The 20427-nt window shown below is 45.9% G+C and overlaps 1 protein-coding gene, 1 long non-coding RNA gene and 1 pseudogene across 3 annotated transcripts in view; 1 reads left to right on the forward strand and 2 right to left on the reverse strand.

The window, feature by feature from the left end:
* LOC149351974 (uncharacterized) overlaps nucleotides 1–20427 on the reverse strand; it is a 114986-nt gene that overhangs the window by 7937 nt on the left and 86622 nt on the right. The window contains exon 1 of one of the 2 annotated variants that reach the window (XR_016289515.1): nucleotides 3545–3673. The exons of the other annotated variant lie outside the window; for it this stretch is intronic. This is a non-coding gene — a long non-coding RNA (uncharacterized LOC149351974). Of the gene's footprint in view, nucleotides 1–3544; nucleotides 3674–20427 lie in introns of those variants that run through there. 2 annotated transcript variants of the gene reach the window in all.
* Nucleotides 9049–14606, reverse strand: LOC149351975 (uncharacterized). Its single transcript, XM_089584322.1, has 3 exons — nucleotides 14557–14606; nucleotides 13416–14355; nucleotides 9049–9117 (listed from the first exon to the last, which is right to left on the reverse strand). The coding sequence occupies exons 1-3, from the start codon at nucleotides 14604–14606 to the stop codon at nucleotides 9049–9051; spliced, it is 1059 nt and encodes a 352-aa protein (XP_089440448.1).
* LOC149351976 (chromosome-associated kinesin KIF4A-like) overlaps nucleotides 14698–20427 on the forward strand; it is a 60866-nt pseudogene continuing 55136 nt past the window's right edge.

The raw sequence follows: 20427 nt of genomic DNA on the forward strand, positions 1-20427 counted from the left end.
AGTTAACATCTCTATTGTTTATCGGCACCATGTAATCGCTCAAGTGCAGGCTATCAAATATCTCGGAGTAATTTATGATGTTTCACTGTCCTGGCAGGTCCACATAGAGCAGGTCACTGCGAAAGGAGTCCGAGTGGTCGGCATACTGTATCAACTACTACTCTTTGTATCAACTTTACTAAATTTGAGGTTAAAGCAATTTACCGCATATTGTCTAACTGAAATCTATTCTCTGCATTTTTCAAAAGAAAAACTATTTTCGCAATCTTTCCATCGGTGAGGAATCCATATTTTTTTCTAATGACGCATTTATAATGTCGACAAGGTTAGTTGTGAAGTCTTGCACTAAAATCGTCAACATGCCCGCAGTAACCCCATCAGATCCCGGGGCACCAGACTGCATTGAGGAAACAATTGGCAGGAGCAAGACACGTCGAGCTCAATATAGCTCCAGCTGGGGGTGAGTGTGGGTAAAGGTTCCGTTCTCTGCATCTGGAAACGTAAAGCCAGCTCCTGAGCGATACGTTCAAGGTTTTGCTTAGCCTCCTGAGGAGACAACACTATTCACTCTGTGCGGTTGAACGCCGGAGAATTCTTTCTCTGCACCATGAATCTATATAGAGCCTTCCTATTGAGTGGATTTGAGATATGCGTATTTAAATGTGATTATATTCCTCATTTGCTTTTTTGACCGTTCTTTTCTGAAAGATGCAGATAAAAACTTATAATTTATCCAATTAGCTCGGCTCTGATTATAGGAAAGTATTTTCCAGGCTGCTTTTCTACGACGATACGCTTTCTCACACTCCTGCGTACACCATGGAGAAGGCTGTCTGGCAGGGGCTGTAGCGCACACGGAGAATACAGAGAGCTCAGCATCATCTTGCAGAAGGGAAATTGCCCGCTGAGCTCTTTCTGCTCAACTTAACTATAAAGGGAAGTGAAGCAGACATAAATTTTCTGTACGAAATGTGATTACAAATTTCATGGTTGCACCACTTTTTCTGAGGGGGAGGATAATCAATAAAAGTTATTGGACAGTGGTCGCTAGATGTGCCTGAGTCCTCTCTTGACCATGCAGATACCCCAACCCTACGAGCTACTAACATTAAATCTATGACTGAGCGAGAAGCGCCTCGGATAAAGGTTACTGCCCCGGAATTGCAGCAGCGCACTGCATTCACAGACGTCCATGACCAGAGAAGCTGGCTGCAGGAGTCTGAGCGACTACCGTAGACAGTATAGTGCGAATTAAAATCCCCTACGACGACTATATTGCTTCTTCCGCTGTGCTGTGAGCGCCTACAGGGAAGTTGACGTTTGTAATAGTTACTTTGGCGCACTGTGGGAGGGAGATATCGACCGCCAACAGTTAACAGTCAGGGAAAATAATTATCCTTGAGATTGAGGCCCGGTGGCATATTTTTTCAGAGATTACAGTTAGTAACCCGCCCCTGCCGTTAATGCGATCTACTCATTCAGAGTAGATCGCATTAACGAAATTTTTTATTGAAAATGATCTGAGAGGAGGCACCCACGTTTGTTGCAAAATAACTATACCTAGATTATGTTCATGAAGAAGAAGAAGTTCCAGATACGAGAAGGAAGAAAGTACGGAGCGGTATTTCCACTGAAGAAGTTTTAGGCCCGCCCATGATTACTGACTGTTGAAAGAAGCAGCAATAGCCTCTTTCAGCACATCAGTCCGGGGGATTGCTTTGGGGGGTCGTTTCTTTGTTTTGGACTGCGGAACAACTGACTTCGAGGGTGAGGAAGAAGCTCGACGCTTCTGGGAAGGGCAGAGCATTTCAACATCTGTGGTGCAAATATCTACGCGAGTGGCGCTGCCAGCAGCGCTGGTGGCAGGCGGGACTTCGGATGCGTCAGGGGGCGACATGGAGTGACTAGTGCTAGCAGCACAATCTGGGAGAGATGCAGACGTCGCCGCCGGAACAGATGATTGAGAAAGCACATATTGGCCTGAAACAAGTTGAGATACAGCCTCTGTAAAAGTGCACAGCATTCGCTCGACCTCCACAGAAAGAGCCTGTTCTACTGTGGACACTATCGAAGCAGTCAAACTTGACTCTAGATCCCCAAGGGAGGATCGCGCACAGCTGGCATATCAATTAGCTTACCATCCTTATCATCACGTCGCAAAATTTTTCGACTTTCCCTTTTTCACAAGTTCTTCTATCACCCGCAGTTTCATACCGAACTTAACTCACCCCCTCAGTACTTATCATCAAGACTAGATCACATTCATAAGGTTGGCATCCCTTTCTGCAGAACAAAAACTTTTTTTCAGTCATTCGTACCACGCACATCGAATGAGTGGAATCACCTTCCTTCTTCGACGGCCACCATCACCGATCATCATTTATTCAAGAATGCCATAGCTAACATTGTTTAACTAGGATGTATTTTATACTGTGTTATTGTTTTTTTTCTTTCCCTGAATGCCTTAGCTAACAATGTATGTGTAGTAGTCATGTTTGTACTTTCCCTGTTTAATTAACTCCTGTTTGTTAAATTTCAGTTTTTGTAACCACTCCCCTCTGTAATGCCGTAATGGCCCTGAGGGTATAATAAATAAATAAATAAATAAATAAATAAATAAATAAATAAATAAATAAATAAATAAATAAATAAATAAATAAATAAATAAATAAATAATTCTTCCGCTCTAGATGTGCATAGGCATCTGCTGTCGAGAATCGCTTCTCTTGAATTATATCTAACAGGCTTTGTTCATCAGCTCGTTTCGAATAGTTGACATCATCAGCTGAGTGGTTGCAGTTGCAGAGGCAACACTGGGGCTGATCAGAGGCGCGGCTGTCAGCCGAATGAACTTAACAAACACGGCAGCGGGTCGCCGATTTGCACGCTTTACCACTGCGACGGAACCGCCAGCGATTGGTGCATTGTAGAAGAAGGGGGTGCAGAGGGTCCACACGGTACACTATAGACCAGGCCTTGAGTCAGGTCAGGATTCTGTCGCTACACGCAAGCCATTTAATTCTCTGCTGCACCGGTAGACAAAGAACCACCTGCATCCTGAAATTCTTCCAGCATTTCCTGCGGGGAAAATGCTGGGTCGACACCACGAACAATAAATACCCTTGGAGCATGCGAGCTGTTCTAGGATGAAAGCTTTCACCGCCAACGATTAAAAAATTTTGCACTGGAGCAAGTCTGTGACACAAGCAATGTCAGAGGACTTGCAGGTAATGCCTCTACGGCCGAACGGTCGAACCTCAGAGGGCTATAGAGAGAGTTTGGTTAGGGAGCTTAACTCCTGCTGAAAAACTTGAGCACTTCATTTTGATCATGCCCTCACCGATCCGTACGAGAGCCACAGGGACGACGTCAATTCCATTTTTCCACAAAGAGTCCAGCGGCAAACTTTGGGTGGGCAAGCTGGCAAACCAGGCTGCCGACCCTCCGCCCGGGGAGGTCAGTGACAAACGCGAGCCAAACGCGCTCTCAGATGCGCAATAACCGCGCCTACAGACTTAACCTAACACCTGGCTAACGGCCTCACCAGTGATGAGCACGCAGGCACCGCCAAGACACCACGGTTGATCCCTCATCCAAGCACCAGCAGCACAGCATCAGGGTTGGTTGGTTGGTTGGCCTCAAGTAGAATGGCACGTACCCACTACGGGGGAGTGGCCAAGACACAGGCGGTGAACTGTGGTAATGATTAGCAGCTCCAATCTGTCAGCCTATACCCTATTAATACAATAGGGTATAGGCTGACAGATTGGACGACGAAACGAAAGGGGTCCTGTTAGCTGGGAGATCGAAGATGGGACGACGGCTTTATGTGCAAATTTGAATGCAACATATGGAATGGTTCAATTTTGTATTGACTAAAAGAGAGACACAAAAAATAAATAAAAAATAAATAAAAAATAAATAAATAAATAATAATAAATGAACTGTTTGATAATCAGAAAAATGAAAATAAATAGAAATATAAGTTATTAAAATTAATATTAGCATGGAAGTCGCTGTGTTTCTAGAAGAAATATTTGAACTGCACAGCGCGCACTCCTGTTGCTTCGTCCAAGTGCAGTAGCGCCAAAGGAAAGAACAACCTCAGTGGACACAGGCAGACCCAGCTGGTGAAACGGAATTTCTCATAGGCGCCTCCTCAAAGAAGAGAATCGGCGGCAGAACAGCAGGTAGTGATCCACTGTCTCAGGCTCGGCACAAAATGGGCACAGTGGAGAAACCGCCTGACCAGATCTATGAAGGTAGAAATTTAGCAGAGGAACTCGGCATCGCAAACGCGTGAAAGAGACCTCCAGTCTGCGCGAGCTCCAGTCTTTGCTACTCCAAGGGTGCAGAAGGTGCTGATATTCGGGAGATGAAGTAAGCGCCGAGGCTGAAAATTCCTGAAATATTGAGTAACTGCGAAACCTCACCGCAGCTGTATTGCGCAGGTTGGCAGGACAGCAATTATTGGGCCACAGAGAGAGGTCCTTGCTAATGAATCAGAAACCTCATTTAACTGAATGCCCACGTGACCCGGTACCCAAAGCAACTTCACCGAATTTAGATGGAGCGGGATCAGCTGCTTAAAGAGGCGTAATGCCCGAGACTCAGAGGGTGATGATAATGAAAAGCAAATAGAAAGAGAGTCCGTCATAACCATGACTTGGGAAACGGCAGGATCTAATTTACGTAAGGCTAGAATTACAGCTAATAATTCGGCCAGAAAAATTGGAGTGAAGTCAGGGAGACGGAGAGAAAAGGACCATCCCAATGCAGGTGAAAAAATGCCCACACCTGCCTTTTCACGATCCTGCGAGGCATCGGTAGCAATGAGAATATGAAAAGGAAAGGACCTTAGGTGGTCCAGTAACAAACCGTGAAGGATAGGAAAGGGCTGGAGCTTGGCATTCGATGGGAAAATGTTATCAAATGCAATCTCGACTGAAGGTGAGATGTTATACAGTGGATGGATATCTGTGAGCTTAATGCTTAAGGGATCGAGGAGAGACTGCACGAAACATATCTGCGGAGTATGCAAACGAGACCAGGTGGCATTTAAAAAGACTGCGGGTTGACTAAGAAATATTACATTGGATGTGTGGAGAGGAGAGTCGCACAAATTTAAAAAGGTTTGGACTTTTAAAAGGCGAAATCTGGCTAATAAAGATGGAATTCGCGCCTCAAGGTGCAGGACAACATTAGCTACATACTTTGGAAGTCCCAAACAGAGGCGCAACGCCTCACGCTCCAAGAGCACAAGCGGGCGAAGTTTATAGGCAGGAGCTGCTGAGAATAAAACACATCCGAACTACAAAATTGGGCGGACATACATTTTATAGATCAGCAGAAGTGTGTGCCTTCTCATCCCTGACCTAGCGCTGCAAAGCCGACGCAGGATGACAATGGCCCGAACTCCTTTTACAGAAACTTGCTCAATGTGAGCCCGGAAGGAAAGAGTAGAATCATATATCACTCCAAGATACTTCACTGTTTGAACCTGAGGAATTATATGATTTCTATAAGCAACACAGATATTTACAGAATGAGAAACCGGGAAGACCAACAAGGCGCATTTGTTCACATTGAGGGACAGATGAATACTTCCTAACCAGTTGTCAATAATATTGAGGTAATCCTGCAAGATCTGATACAGATAGTGAATATCTTTTGCAGAAGCAAAGAATGCGATGTCGTCAGCGTACACGTAAGTTGTAACATTATGGGTGCATGGAATGGAGCTTAGAAAGATGTTAAAAAGAACAGGGGAAAGAACTGAGCCTTGCGGTACACCTCTTGTCTGTCGAAATTTCCTTGAAGAAACACCATTTCGGTAGCAATAAAATTCCCTGTTTTCCAGGAAAGCAAAGATGCAGGCTACGAAATAGTTTGGGAAATTAAGGTTCTGTAATCTGCTTAACAGCATCGAGTACTCGACGCTGTCGTAGGCTTTACTGATATCCATAGTGACAAGCGCGGCAAACTGTTTAGTGCTGCGAGCTAATTTATTACGGCTCTCAAGGTCAGTATGAGCACACCAAATCGAACAGCCCGGCCTGAAACCAATTTGACAAGGATTCAAGATATCATTTGCAGAAATGAAATACATGATACGTCGAAGCAGAACCCGTTCCACCAATGTTAATGAAATCGGGCGTCTGTTGTCACAAGTGAAACCCTCCCCTTGTTTTTTAAGTAGTGGAACTATTTCCGCAAGACGCCACTCATGGGGTATCCATGGAACTTTAAGGGAATGGTTCACCAGAGCCAATAGATATTCAGGAGATTCGGTAAACAAAATTTTAATCATAGATGTAGTGACCTTTTCGGGGCCAGGAGCCGCTGGTGATAGGCGCAGAACAATTTGCGAAAGCTCAGGCATAGTGACCTCAATGGAATCACTTGACATGCATGAGAATGTAAGTGGAGAATGAAGTGCAGATGTAAATCGACGTTCTAGGCCACCCGCAATTCCCTCTAAGGCCTTAGCGATGTCAGCAGGGGATTGAACGAGGGATTCAATAATGACAGCCGGTGGAATCACTTTCCTTCTCATAAAATTAAACAAGGCCCGTTTATTTCCTGACTGAGAAAGAAAATCATAATGACTTGTAATATACTCCTCCTTCGCGCGGGAGATAGTGCGCTTAAATATTGCTGCGACATACTTATAATCCAACCAATTTTTTGGGCATTGATTTAGGAGGAGTTTCTTCCAGGCTGCTTTCCGCCGTCTATAGGCACGCGTGCACTCTGCATTCCACCAATTATTGGTGATTGCATCCTTGGATCCTGTGACAATGAATTGAGACTTTTGCCTTGCGCGTTCCAACATTGTGCATATATGTGTAGCTTTGCATTCGGAACTTGTAGTGGTGTTTCGGTCCGAATCGATTGTGAGAGCTGATTTGAGAGTGTCGTTAAAGAGACCGTAATTTATGAAGGGTGCGCTGTTGTCGTTCGGGAAGAGTTAATTTACACGCAACCCTGAAACTAATCCGTTGATGATCACTGTTTGTCGCGCAGTCAACAGGCGCCCAAGACGTGACAGAGACTCCTGGGGAGGAAAAACTTAAGTCTAACACAGAGCAGCCTAGACCACGTACAAATGTAGGCATTCCTGAATTGTTGCAGACTATGTTGTTGTCGCAAACCCAATCAAATAGTATAGAGCCGAAACAATCTGTTTTAAACCCCGTTGTCACGTGGTGCGAATTAAAATTCCCAACTAATAAAACCTGAGATCTACTGCTAGACATCAATGAGTCAAGGGGCCGAGTGTCATGCATACCTGAAGGGAAATATGCGTTAGCTACAGTAAAGGGCTGTTGACCTGGGATATTGAGATCAACCGCAAGTACTTCGCACTGATTGTCCGCATACTGAAAAGAAATGAAGGCCCTGTGACAAAACTTTAAGGAAATCATCAACAACAACCTTCCCCCTCGTGAAGACCTGTCTAGCCGGAACGAACAGTAATGTTTGAGATGATAATTAATATCTGAAGTAAGCCATGTTTCCTGTAACGCAATTACATCCGGTTGAAGTTGATTGCATAGGCATATTAAATCTGTTGAGCTGAGAATATAGATCGGCAATTCCATTGGAGAACACTTAACGACCCTATCTTGGCGGGATTGCAGCAGCGGCAACTGCCGCTTCGAGAATCCTGCTCTTAGGATTTTGATTTGCATGACTTTTCATGGACTTGGACTGGTGACAAGATGGACCCGGATTACTCAAAGGAGACCCACTTCGTTTTTTGGGCGCGGGTATCAAATTCCATCTTAACACATTCATCAGGGGATGCGTGCATAACGCTCTTCGGGAGAGATTTTTCAGGAGTCGTTTGTAGCCCATGCTGACTTTGGCCCTGTGGAGCGCTATTGATGACCACAGATGGTGGAGGAGCAGCCCAAACCATAGAGGACAAGAGCGGAGCGGCGTGCGCTTGCAGCAGATTAGTCATCTGTGTAGCTACTACCTGTGAAATGCATGTGTATACAGTTTCCATAATACGTTCCATTGCATTCGCCACTGCTTTTTCAACCGCAGCGGTAATTGCTTTTGTCCAAGAGGCGTCCATTGCAGGTGGACATTTGGCAGCCGCACTAGAATAACATGAGGCTCTTTGACTGCGGCAAAGGCCTCTCGTCGCGTGCATCGACGTTTATCTATTATCTCTAGAACTTGCACTTCTTGAGCTCGTGCAGGGCAATCAGGACAGTTGGCAGAGTGGGCACCACCACACAGGCAACATTTTTCTTGCTGTTCAGGGCATTCTTCTCTAGCATGGCTTTCGCCGCATGCACAGCACCGTGAGCCCGATTTGCAGGCTTTGGCGCTGTGGCCAAATCTCCAACAGTTCTGACACTGAAGGGGACGAGAGTTAAATGCGTCAACTCGAAACACTAGTGGCCACACTTTGATCTCTGAAGGGCACACTACTCCTGCGAATGTGGCTATGACGGACTCTGTAGGTATTTTCACCCCCTCTACCATTCTGCTACAACGATGGACCGCAATGACGCCCGCAGACGAGAGGTTCTCCAGCGTTTCCGAAGGTCTCAATCGAGAGTCAACATCTCGGACTAAGCCCTTGGAACATGCTAGATGAGGCGGAATAAATGCGCTCACCAGGTGGTTGGCGAAGGCGGTAGACTTCAAAAGGTCGGCGACACATTCCTTGTCCGGTGACCTGCACAATACCCCACCCCTTCCGAACTGCCGCACATCTGTGATTCGCATGTAGTGAGGCGATGTGGTCTGAAGGGCCACCTGCACTGCTTCCAGGTTGTTTAAACGACACGCGCCTCCATAAGCAGGAACTAAAGTCACAGGAATGCTGGTTACTCCACTGCGAAAAAAGACATCGATTGGAGCTGGTCCTGTGCAAGAGAGGCCGACCAAGGGGAAAACCCTTGGCCGGGAGAAGAGGTAGACATTAAGCCGTCGTCCCCCGCCCAATCACCCTATAACAGGAGCAGGCGCAGAAAACAAGAAGGAGAAATTGGGCAAGCTAACACAACACCGCCAGGTACTCAGCCGCTACCCCGCAGCGGCGACCGATCCGAGTGGGTGGAGCAAGCCTGTGGGTGGACTGTTGTTGTTCACCTTCTAGAATGGTGCATACCCACACAGGGGGATCTGCCAAGAAGCGGGGTGGTTGGTTGGCCTCAAGTAGAATGGCACATACCCACTACGGCGGAGTGGCCAAGACACAGGCGGTGAATTGTTGGAATGATTAGCAGTTTTAAAGGAAAAGGAGTATTAATAGGGTATAGGCTGACAGATTGAACGACGCAACGAAAGGGGTCCTGTTAGCTGGGAGATCGAAGTTGGGACGACGGCTTTATGTGCAAATTTGAATGCAACATATGGAATGGTTCAATTTTTTATTTACTGAAAGAGAGACAGAAAAAAAAATAATAAATTAACTGTTTGATAATCAGAAAAATGAAAACGAATAGAAAATAAATACATAAAATTAATATTAGCATGGGAGTCGCTGTGTTTCTAGAAGAAATTTTTGAACTGCACAGCGCGCACTCCTGTTGCTTCGTCCAAGTGAAGTACCGCCAAAGGAAAGAACAACCTCAGTGGACACAGGCAGACCCAGCTGGTGAAACGGAATTTCTCATAGGCGCCTCCTCAAAGAAGAGAATCGGCGGCAGAACAGCAGGTAGTGATCCACTGTCTCAGGCTCGGCACAAAATGGGCCCAGTGGAGAAACCGCCTGACCAGATCTATGAAGGTAGAAATTTAGCAGAGGAACTCGGCATCGCAAACGCGTGAAAGAGACCTCCAGTCTGCGCGAGCTCCAGTCTTTGCTACTGCAAGGGTGCAGAAGGTGCTGATATTCGGGAGATGAAGTAAGCGCCGAGGCTGAAAATTCCTGAAATATTGAGTAACTGCGAAACCTCACCGCAGCTGTATTGCGCAGGTTGGCAGGACAGCAATTATTGGGCCACAGAGAGAGGTCCTTGCTAATGAATCAGCAACCTCATTTAACTGAATGCCCACGTGACCCGGTACCCAAAGCAACCTCACCGAATTTAGATGGAGCGGGATCAGCTGCTTAAAGAGGCGTAATGCCCGAGACTCAGAGGGTGATGATAATGAAAAGCAAATAGAAAGAGAGTCCGTCATAACCATGACTTGGGAAACGGCAGGATCTAATTTACGTAAGGCTAGAATTACAGCTAATAATTCGGCCAGAAAAATTGGTGTGAAGTCAGGGAGACGGAGAGAAAAGGACCATCCCAATGCAGGTGAAAAAATGCCCACACCTGCCTTTTCACGATCCTGCGAGGCATCGGTAGCAATGAGAATATGAAAAGGAAAGGACCTTAGGTGGTCCAGTAACAAACCGTGAAGGAGAGGTAAGGGCTGGAGCTTGGCATTCGATGGGAAAATGTTATCAAATGCAATCTCGACTGAAGGTGAGATGTTATACAGTGGATGGATATCTGTGAGCTTAATGCTTAAGGGATCGAGGAGAGACTGCACGAAACATATCTGCGGAGTATGCAAACGAGACCAGGTGGCATTTAAAAAGACTGCGGGTTGACTAAGAAATATTACATTGGATGTGTGGAGAGGAGAGTCGCACAAATTTAAAAAGGTTTGGACTGTTAAAAGACGAAATCTGGCTAATAAAGATGGAATTCGCGCCTCAAGGTGCAGGACAACATTAGCTACATACTTTGGAAGTCCCAAACAGAGGCGCAACGCCTCACGCTCCAAGAGCACAAGCGGGCGAAGTTTATAGGCAGGAGCTCCTGAGAATAAAACACATCCGAACTACAAAATTGGGCGGACATACATTTTATAGATCAGCAGAAGTGTGTGCCTTCTCATCCCTGACCTAGCGCTGCAAAGCCGACGCAGGATGACAATGGCCCGAACTCCTTTTACAGAAACTTGCTCAATGTGAGCCCGCCAGGAAAGAGTAGAATCATATATCACTCCAAGATACTTCACTGTTTGAACCTGAGGAATTATATGATTTCTATAAGCAACACAGATATTTACAGAATGAGAAACCGGGAAGACCAACAAGGCGCATTTGTTCACATTGAGGGACAGATGAATACTTCCTAACCAGTTGTCAATAATATTGAGGTAATCCTGCAAGATCTGATACAGATAGTGAATATCTTTTGCAGAAGCAAAGAATGCGATGTCGTCAGCGTACACGTAAGTTGTAACATTATGGGTGCATGGAATGGAGCTTAGAAAGATGTTAAAAAGAACAGGGGAAAGAACTGAGCCTTGCGGTACACCTCTTGTCTGTCGAAATTTCCTTGAAGAAACACCATTTCGGCAGCAATAAAATTCCCTGTTTTCCAGGAAAGCAAAGATGCAGGCTACGAAATAGTTTGGGAAATTAAGGTTCTGTAATCTGCTTAACAGCATCGAGTACTCGACGCTGTCGTAGGCTTTACTGATATCCATAGTGACAAGCGCGGCAAACTGTTTAGTGCTGCGAGCTAATTTATTACGGCTCTCAAGGTCAGTATGAGCACACCAAATCGAACAGCCCGGCCTGAAACCAATTTGACAAGGATTCAAGATATCATTTGCAGAAATGAAATACATGATACGTCGAAGCAGAACCCGTTCCACCAATGTTAATGAAATCGGGCGTCTGTTGTCACAAGTGAAACCCTCCCCTTGTTTTTTAAGTAGTGGAACTATTTCCGCAAGACGCCACTCATGTGGTATCCATGGAACTTTAAGGGAATGGTTCACCAGAGCCAATAGATATTCAGGAGATTCGGTAAACAAAATTTTAATCATAGATGTAGTGACCTTTTCGGGGCCAGGAGCCGCTGGTGATAGGCGCAGAACAATTTGCGAAAGCTCAGGCATAGTGACCTCAATGGAATCACTTGACATGCATGAGAATGTAAGTGGAGAATGAAGTGCAGATGTAAATCGACGTTCTAGGCCACCCGCAATTCCCTCTAAGGCCTTAGCGATGTCAGCAGGGGATTGAACGAGGGATTCAATAATGACAGCCGGTGGAATCACTTTCCTTCTCATAAAATTAAACAAGGCCCGTTTATTTCCTGACTGAGAAAGAAAATCATAATGACTTGTAATATACTCCTCCTTCGCGCGGGAGATAGTGCGCTTAAATATTGCTGCGACATACTTATAATCCAACCAATTTTTTGGGCATTGATTTAGGAGGAGTTTCTTACAGGCTGCTTTCCGCCGTCTATATAGGCACGCGTGCACTCTGCATTCCACCAATTATTGGTGATTGCATCCTTGGATCCTGTGACAATGAATTGAGACTTTTGCCTTGCGCGTTCCAACATTGTGCATATATGTGTAGCTTTGCATTCGGAACTTGTAGTGGTGTTTCGGTCCGAATCGATTGTGAGAGCTGATTTGAGAGTGTCGTTAAAGAGACCGTAATTTATGAAGGGTGCGCTGTTGTCGTTCGGGAAGAGTTAATTTACACGCAACCCTGAAACTAATCCGTTGATGATCACTGTTTGTCGCTCAGTCAACAGGCGCCCAAGACGTGACAGAGACTCCTGGGGAGGAAAAACTTAAGTCTAACACAGATCGGCATATACCACGTACAAATGTAGGCATTCCTGAATTGTTCCAGACTATGTTGTTGTCGCAAAACCAATCAAATAGTCTAGAGCCGAAACAATCTGTTTTAAACCCCCACGTCACGTGGTGCGAATTAAAATTCCCAACTAATAAAACCTGAGATCTACTGCTAGACATCAATGAGTCAAGGGGCCGAGTGTCATGCACACCTGAAGGGAAATATGCGTTAGCTACAGTAAAGGGCTGTTGACCTGGGATATTGAGATCAACCGCAAGTATTTCGCACTGATTGTCCGCATACCGAAAAGAAATGAAGGCCCTGTGACAAAACTTTAAGGAAATCATCAACAACAACCTTCCCCCTCGTGAAGACCTGTCTAGCCGGAACGAACACTAATGTTTGAGATGATAATTAATATCTGAAGTAAGCCATGTTTCCTGTAACGCAATTACATCCGGTTGAAGTTGATTGCATAGGCATATTAAATCTGTTGAGCTCAGAATATAGATCGGCAATTCCATTGGAGAACACTTAACGACCCTATCTTGGCGGGATTGCAGCAGCGGCAACAGCCGCTTCGAGAATCCTGCTCTTAGGATTTTGATTTGCATGACTTTTCTTGGACTTGGACTGGTGACAAGATGGACCCGGAATACTCAAAGGAGACCCACTTCGTTTTTTGGGCGCGGGTATCAAATTCCATCTCAACACATTCATCAGGGGATGCGTGCATAACGCTCTTCGGGAGAGATTTTTCAGGAGTCGTTTGTAGCCCATGCTGACTTTGGCCCTGTGGAGCGCTATTGATGACCACAGATGGTGGAGGAGCAGCCCAAACCATAGAGGACAAGAGCGGAGCGGCGTGCGCTTGCAGCAGATTAGTCATCTGGGTAGCTACTACCTGTGATATGCACGTGGATACAGTTTCCATAATACGTTCCATTGCATTCGCCACTGCTTTTTCAACCGCAGCGGTAATTGCTTGTGTCCAAGAGGCGTCCATTGCAGGTGGACATTTGGCAGCCGCACTAGAATAACATGAGGCTCTTTTTTTGACTGCGGCAAAGGCCTCTCGTCGCGTGCATCGACGTTTATCTATTATCTCTAGAACTTGCACTTCTTGAGCCCGTGCAGGACAATCAGGACAGTTGGCAGAGTGGGCACCACCACACAGGCAACATTTTTCTTGCTGTTCAGGGCATTCTTCTCTAGCATGGCTTTCGCCGCATGCACAGCACCGTGAGCCCGATTTGCAGGCTTTGGCGCTGTGGCCAAATCTCCAACAGTTCTGACACTGAAGGGGACGAGAGTTAAATGCGTCAACTCGAAACACTAGTGGCCACACTTTGATCTCTGAAGGGCACACTACTCCTGCGAATGTGGCTATGACGGACTCTGTAGGTATTTTCACCCCCTCTACCACTCCGCTGCAACGATGGACCGCAATGACGTCCGCAGAGGAGAGTTTCTCCAGCGTTTCCGAAGGGCTCAATCGAGAGTCAGCACCTCGGACTGGGCCCTTGGAACATGCTAGATGAGGCGGAATAAATGCGCTCACCGGGTGGTTGGCGAAGGATGTACACTTCAAAAGGTCGGCGACACATTCCTTGTCCGGTGACCTGCACAATATCCCACCCCTGCCGAACTGCCGCACATCTGTGATTCGCATGTAGTGAGGCGACGTAGTCTGAAGGGCCACCTGCACTGCTTCCGGGTTGTTCAAACGAATCGCGCCTCCATCAGCAGGAACTAAAGCCACAGGAATGCTGGTCACTCCACTGCGAAAAAAGACATCGATTGGGAGGGAGCTGGTCCTGTGCAAGAGAGGCCGACCAAGGGGAAAACCCTTGGCCGGGAGAAGAGGTAGACATTAAGCCGTCGTCCCGCGCCCAATCACCCTGTAACAGGAGCAGGCGCAGAAAACAAGAAGGAGAAATTGGGCAAGCTAGCACAACACCGCCAGGTACTCAGCCGCTAACCCTCGTCTTCTTTCAGGACAGGTGAGCTTCCGGTCTTCGTCATCTTCCATCGAAGCGCCATCAGACAAGCATGCAGCAAGCCGCACGAAATGAAGGGAGATTAGAAGCAGTGAAATTGTTATAAGACCCAATGCTATCGCAATGTCATCGGGATGGTAACTAAGCGACCTGCAAAAAATCCTTATTCTGAGCCTATTCTGTGCTTAGCACTCATTGTAATTGTCGCGGTAAATGCCGTTGCATTGTTTTATAAATATCCTCGGCGTCTGTTAGTTTTGTACACAGACACAATAACGCGCTGTCTAACTGTAGCAGCGCATAGAAATAGCAAATAAAAATAGTGCAGAGCACATGTGTGCATGCAGTGCGTGCCAGAAGTAAAGGCAGAGCGGTATTTTGGGGCTCACTTCGTAACAGTCACAGTTTTCTCTCATGTAGTACCTCAAGCTCCAACAACACACACCAGTATAAGCATCTAGCCTCTCGTGCAGTAGTGCCTTCACAGCTTGTCTTATGTGTTTATTACTCAGTGATATCGCCAGAAGTTGCCCACTATAAAAAATAACTCGAGTTTTAAAACAGCTCTCAGTAAGTGTGAGGGAGGGTCGACAATGTGAGGGTGAGGGCTAGGAAGGCCGGGTAATTTTTCCGAGGTGAGGGTGAGGGTGAGAGAGGGCCGGTAATTTTTAAAAATGAGGGCGAGGGGAGATAGGGCCATGGATTTAAAGTGAGGGTGAGGGAGGAAAATAAAAATGAGGACATTTGCCCACCTTTGGCCACGAGGCTAATCACTACATTAGCGCTATTGCGCCTAGAAAAGAAGCCCTACAGTAAGCAGCAAACTGCACAGCAAACGTGTCAGATGCACTGAAATAATGTACCAAATGTGTGCGTACGCAAAGAAGATACAGCAAGATTTCAAGAACGTTGTTTGTGGTCTCCGCAGCAGCAAGCGCGCCTATCAACGCGCTAGACGTATGCATACACTGCGGGCATGGTAAATCAAACGACGCGCGCTAGTTCCGTAGTATTTCTATATATATACATTAAAAAACAGTACTTGGAAACAGAACAAAACTGCTAGTAAAGGTATTTAAATTCACGTATGAAACCAGTGAAAGCGTTGAAAGCTCTAAATGCGGTGAAGTGGATGAGTTTTACAGTGGCCAGAGCCGCCACCTGTCAGCCAATCATAACCGCCGTAGCACGTGCGTGCTCTAACGGCCGAACGGGCGAAATTTGAAACCCATTGCCGTTGGATTGTCCACCAGCCGAGCAACATTTTTCCGGAGCTCCAGCTTCTAACTTTCTTGTGACTTCGTTTTGCCTCTACTGCCTCCAAGGTAAGTACACCGGTTCTCATAAGCATGTATCTTGCAGGTTGGCAGTTCTGTCGGGATTGCCTGCCCTCGGTCCTTTCTGTGTGTTCCCTGATGTGATTTGTACTGCTTCGTACATTACGAAATCACACCACTGTGAGAAACGGATGACCAGGGACGCCGCGATTCTGCTCGGGCTGTGTTGTCTATAAACACAGATTAATTATAAACTCAGCCTGCTTCCAAATTCGGACTCTTTTTTCGCGTCTGTGGTGTAGAAACGGTTCTCCGAGCCATTGAGCACTCTGTGCCGCGTTCATTTGCGATGAACCGTTGGATAGCATTGGCATAAATTTCAAGCAATGCTCTGAATTCTTTGGGCGCCTGATTAGGTGCGACGGCTGACTTTTGAATCGCGACGGGCAATTACATAGCCACGAACCCAACATCGTGCATCCCAGTGTGTCGTTGCAAGCTACTGAACTTCTGTATCTGACCAAGTTTTCGGTTCTTTTTCAAGACCCTTTCAAGAAGTTGGATTGACCACCAGCAGAGCAAAGTTCTTCCGGAGCTCAAACTTCTAACTTTCCGGTGACTTCGTTTTGCCTCTAGTGCCTCCAAGGTAAGTACACCGGTTCTCATAAGCATGTATCTTGCACGTTGGCAGTCCTGTCGGGATTGCCTGCCCTCGGTCCTCTCTTTATGTTCACTGATGTGATTTGTACTGCTGCGTACATTACGAAATCACACCACTGTGAGAAACGGATGACCAGGGACGCCGCGATTCTGCTCGGGCTGTGTTGTCTATAAACACAGATAAATTATAAACTCAGCCTGCTTCCAAATTCGGACTCTTTTCGCGTCTGTGGTGTAGAAACGGTTCTCCGAGCCATTGAGCACTCTGTGCCGCGTTCATTTGCGATGAACCGTTGGATAGCATTGGCATAAATTTCAAGCAATGCTCTGAATTCTTTGGGCGCCTGATTAGGTGCGACGGCTGACTTTTGAATCGCGACGGGCAATTACATAGCCACGAACCCAACATCGCGCATCCAAGTGTGTCGTTGCAAGCTACTGAACTTCTGTATCTGACCAAGTTTTCGGTTCTTTTTCAAGACCCTTTCAAGAAGTTGGATTGACCACCAGCAGAGCAAAGTTCTTCCGGAGCTCAAACTTCTAACTTTCCGGTGACTTCGTTTTGCCTCTAGTGCCTCCAAGGTAAGTACACCGGTTCTCATAAGCATGTATCTTGCACGTTGGCAGTCCTGTCGGGATTGCCTGCCCTCGGTCCTCTCTTTATGTTCACTGATGTGATTTGTACTGCTGCGTACATTACGAAATCACACCACTGTGAGAAACGGATGACCAGGGACGCCGCGATTCTGCTCGGGCTGTGTTGTCTATAAACACAGATAAATTATAAACTCAGCCTGCTTCCAAATTCGGACTCTTTTTCGCGTCTGTGGTGTAGAAACGGTTCTCCGAGCCATTGAGCACTCTGTGCCGCGTTCATTTGCGATGAACCGTTGTATAGCATTGGCATAAATTTCAAGCAATGATCTGAATTCTTTGGGCGCCTGATTAGGTGCGACGGCTGACTTTTGAATCGCGACGGGCAATTACATAGCCACGAACCCACCATCGCGCATCCCAGTGTGTCGTTGCAAGCTGCTGAACTTCTGTATCTGACCAAGTTTCCGGTTCTTTTTCAAGTCCCTTTAAAGACGACTGTTTTTGGACATATTTTACTGTTGGTTTGCTTTTTTGTTTTTTCGTGCAGACATCAGGAAACATGCAGACCACTGGCAAACCATTTCCTGTTCGAGTGGCGATTCGCTGCCGACCGCTAAAAGGAAAGGAGAACAAAATATGCCAGGTCTGCGCACGGCCAGAGTCGAGCGAGCAGACCGTGGTGGTTCGTGGCCAGAGAGAGTTCACTTTTGATTACGTCTTCAATGAGACTGTGGGCCAATGTGCGGTCTACGAGGCCTGTGTGGCCGACATGATTCCCAAGGTCATCCATGGTAAGCATACTTCTCTGAAATATACCCCCCCCCCCCCCCGCACACACACACACACCTTTTTTTCTTTCCGATTCCGCGAGTGGGGTAGGTTGGGAATCGCGAAAATGTCAGCAGGTACTTACCTTGCTTATATGCGAGTTGGTGTGAACAGCGGTGCAGGTGCCACAATGCAGTACCAGTATTTTGATGGCGAAAATTCTGATGAGTATGTAGTTTGGTTCCGACGAATGTGATGTTTATTTCTTATGTATGTTTTCTCACCACCCGTTTTTAAGCGCGTAATATCCATGTTGGCTTCAGTCTTCCTGCTTTCTTTGCTGTTACTGCTCGCATATGCAAGCTGCCTTCCTGACTGACATCATCATCATCATTTATTCCCTTAAAGGCTTCGGTTGGGCTTTTACATAAGAGAGGAGGTGGGGGGTTGGGAGGTAACGCATAAAAATAACACAAAAAAATGATGGCCAAAACAAAAGCATAAAACAGTCAAAAGGCTCAAGTACAAAATCATACTTCAAATGATGGCATAGTTTATGGAACAGACGGAGGCAAGAAATTTTGTGGCTAAGGGCTCATGGGCTGATACCGAGAGATGTCTTAATACTGCTGATGTTGTAGTGAAAGTCATAGTTTGAAGGTATCAAACGGACGGCGCGATTCTGAATGGATTCAATTTCGTCAATTAGGTACGCCTGATGAGGGTACAAAATTACTAATGCGTATTCGAGCTTCGGGTGAATGAAAGTTTCGTACGCAAGTTTACGAATGGATGGCGGTGATAGCGAAAGTGACCTTCTAACAGTGGCGTAGTCAGAAATATTTTTCGGGGGGTGTTATAGGCCACCGATTAAAAAAAAAAACAGAGAGCCTACGCCCAAACAATATTTTATTCACTTTTCTGCTGTAATAAAACGGAAGAGTTAGTTGTTTCGTTCACCGCAATATCTACATAATGAGTCCACCCAGGACTTCGAGGACATGATTTGAAAAGAACATTTATTTTTTTCACACACACACGCAAAAAAACACTCGTACGAAAAATCACGGATATTTACAATATTTTCAAGTCAAGTCAACTTTATTCCAGACATGTAAAGAAAATCACATGGCTGAGGAGGAGGGAAAAAAAGCCGCAATATTGCGGCTTGACAACGTTCCCTTCCCCCAAACTACATCGGCGGCAGGGATAATTGAGAATCAGATATATTTAGAGGATATCCGCAAATGGTCCCAATACCAAACATCATTTTGAGAGACCCATGAAACGTCCGCGCGAACATTATTAAGAGATCATCTGCTAGTATACATCCACTTGACTTGCATTTTGTGATATCGTCATAATTTCACTTTGTGCACATCGCTGAGACTCCAACAGTTGACTTTCTGTGGACGTTCACAATTAGACACGGTTAATTAAGGCATTTTCGCTGTAGTATGACAACTAACTCGACTGAATCTATCTCGGAAATCTATTCAGACGGTTTATGCTACAATATATACGCTAAAGAAGCCCCATAAATGAGGGCCAGAAAGGCACCTTCTTTAGAAGCACATTTGTTTCTGCCTAAAGTGTCTGCATAACGTTCGCACAAAGGCAGCAGCGCAGACTAATATGTTTTTTTTAATAAAAGTTATTAGCCACATGATGTGCTCACTTTGACTTCTTGTTTTTGCCGCCAAATTTTAATAATTGATTGAAATAACTTCGCTCGACTGGCAAGAGCCACTGGCTGCAACAAGAAGGCCTTGTGTGGGAGATATGAGCTCATTGAAAGTCGCTAACTAGTGTACGTGTGTGCAGCACGTCGATGAAATATATCAAGATTTCTGTTTTAGAGTGTTAGGGGCTCAGTTCATCACGTATGATTGCTTGTATGACTGCATTGCCGCGGTAGTGTTTCATTTACTAGACGTTAGGTCAATCAAGTGATTAAACAGTGACACCAGTCCGAGACCATTTGCCTTGCGGTTAGTTTAGTTCTCTAAAAAAATTCTGTTCGCTTCACTTTTGCAGAATATGCAAAGCCGGTCAAAAATAATTTTCGCGCATGCGTTATTTGCCCGACTCCGTCACAATTTCTGTGCGAAAAAATGTTGGTGACATTCTGTAGATGTCCATTCTGAGGTAATAGGCACATCGATCTAAACATAGTAGGACAAAGTGTGGTCATTAAGGAACATCCTCTGTAAATTAAGTATTTTGGGTGGTCCCTTCTGTAAATGTCTTCTGGATCTAAACCGTTGTCTGGGCGACGAATCAAGAAGCTGTCTTTCCCTCAATATAAACACTGTTCCTCAGTTATATGCGCGCCGCAGAATGCTAACTGGGGCGCTGTTCAACATTTCGCACAGAAATGGCATTTGGTCGGCAGAATTGTTTTATGCTGCATTTGTTTGGGGGTACTTGCCTGAATCGATCAAAAAAGATCGGATATTCGCATCGTCTGCGGCGACGTCGACGAAACAAAACAGGTCGTTACATCTTGGCGATTGCACCAGTGGCGCCATCTCGTTTGTCGGTCGTTGAT

This window comes from Amblyomma mixtum, chromosome 3 (assembly GCF_055824585.1).
Source record: "Amblyomma mixtum isolate Tamu chromosome 3, ASM5582458v1, whole genome shotgun sequence".
NCBI classification, from domain to species: domain Eukaryota; kingdom Metazoa; phylum Arthropoda; class Arachnida; order Ixodida; family Ixodidae; genus Amblyomma; species Amblyomma mixtum.

Excerpts from the sequence above, each read along its gene's own strand:
- LOC149351975 (XM_089584322.1), bottom strand. The coding sequence starts at position 14,606 with ATGGAAGATGACGAAGACCGGAAGCTCACCTGTCCTGAAAGAAGACGA. Across the intron at positions 14,356-14,556 it reads TGTCCTGAAAGAAGACGAGG|TGGAGTGACCAGCATTCCTG; the intron begins GTTAGCGGCTGA and ends CTTTTTTCGCAG. Across the intron at positions 9,118-13,415 it reads CTCCGCTCTTGTCCTCTATG|AAGGTGAACAACAACAGTCC; the intron begins GTTTGGGCTGCT and ends GCACCATTCTAG.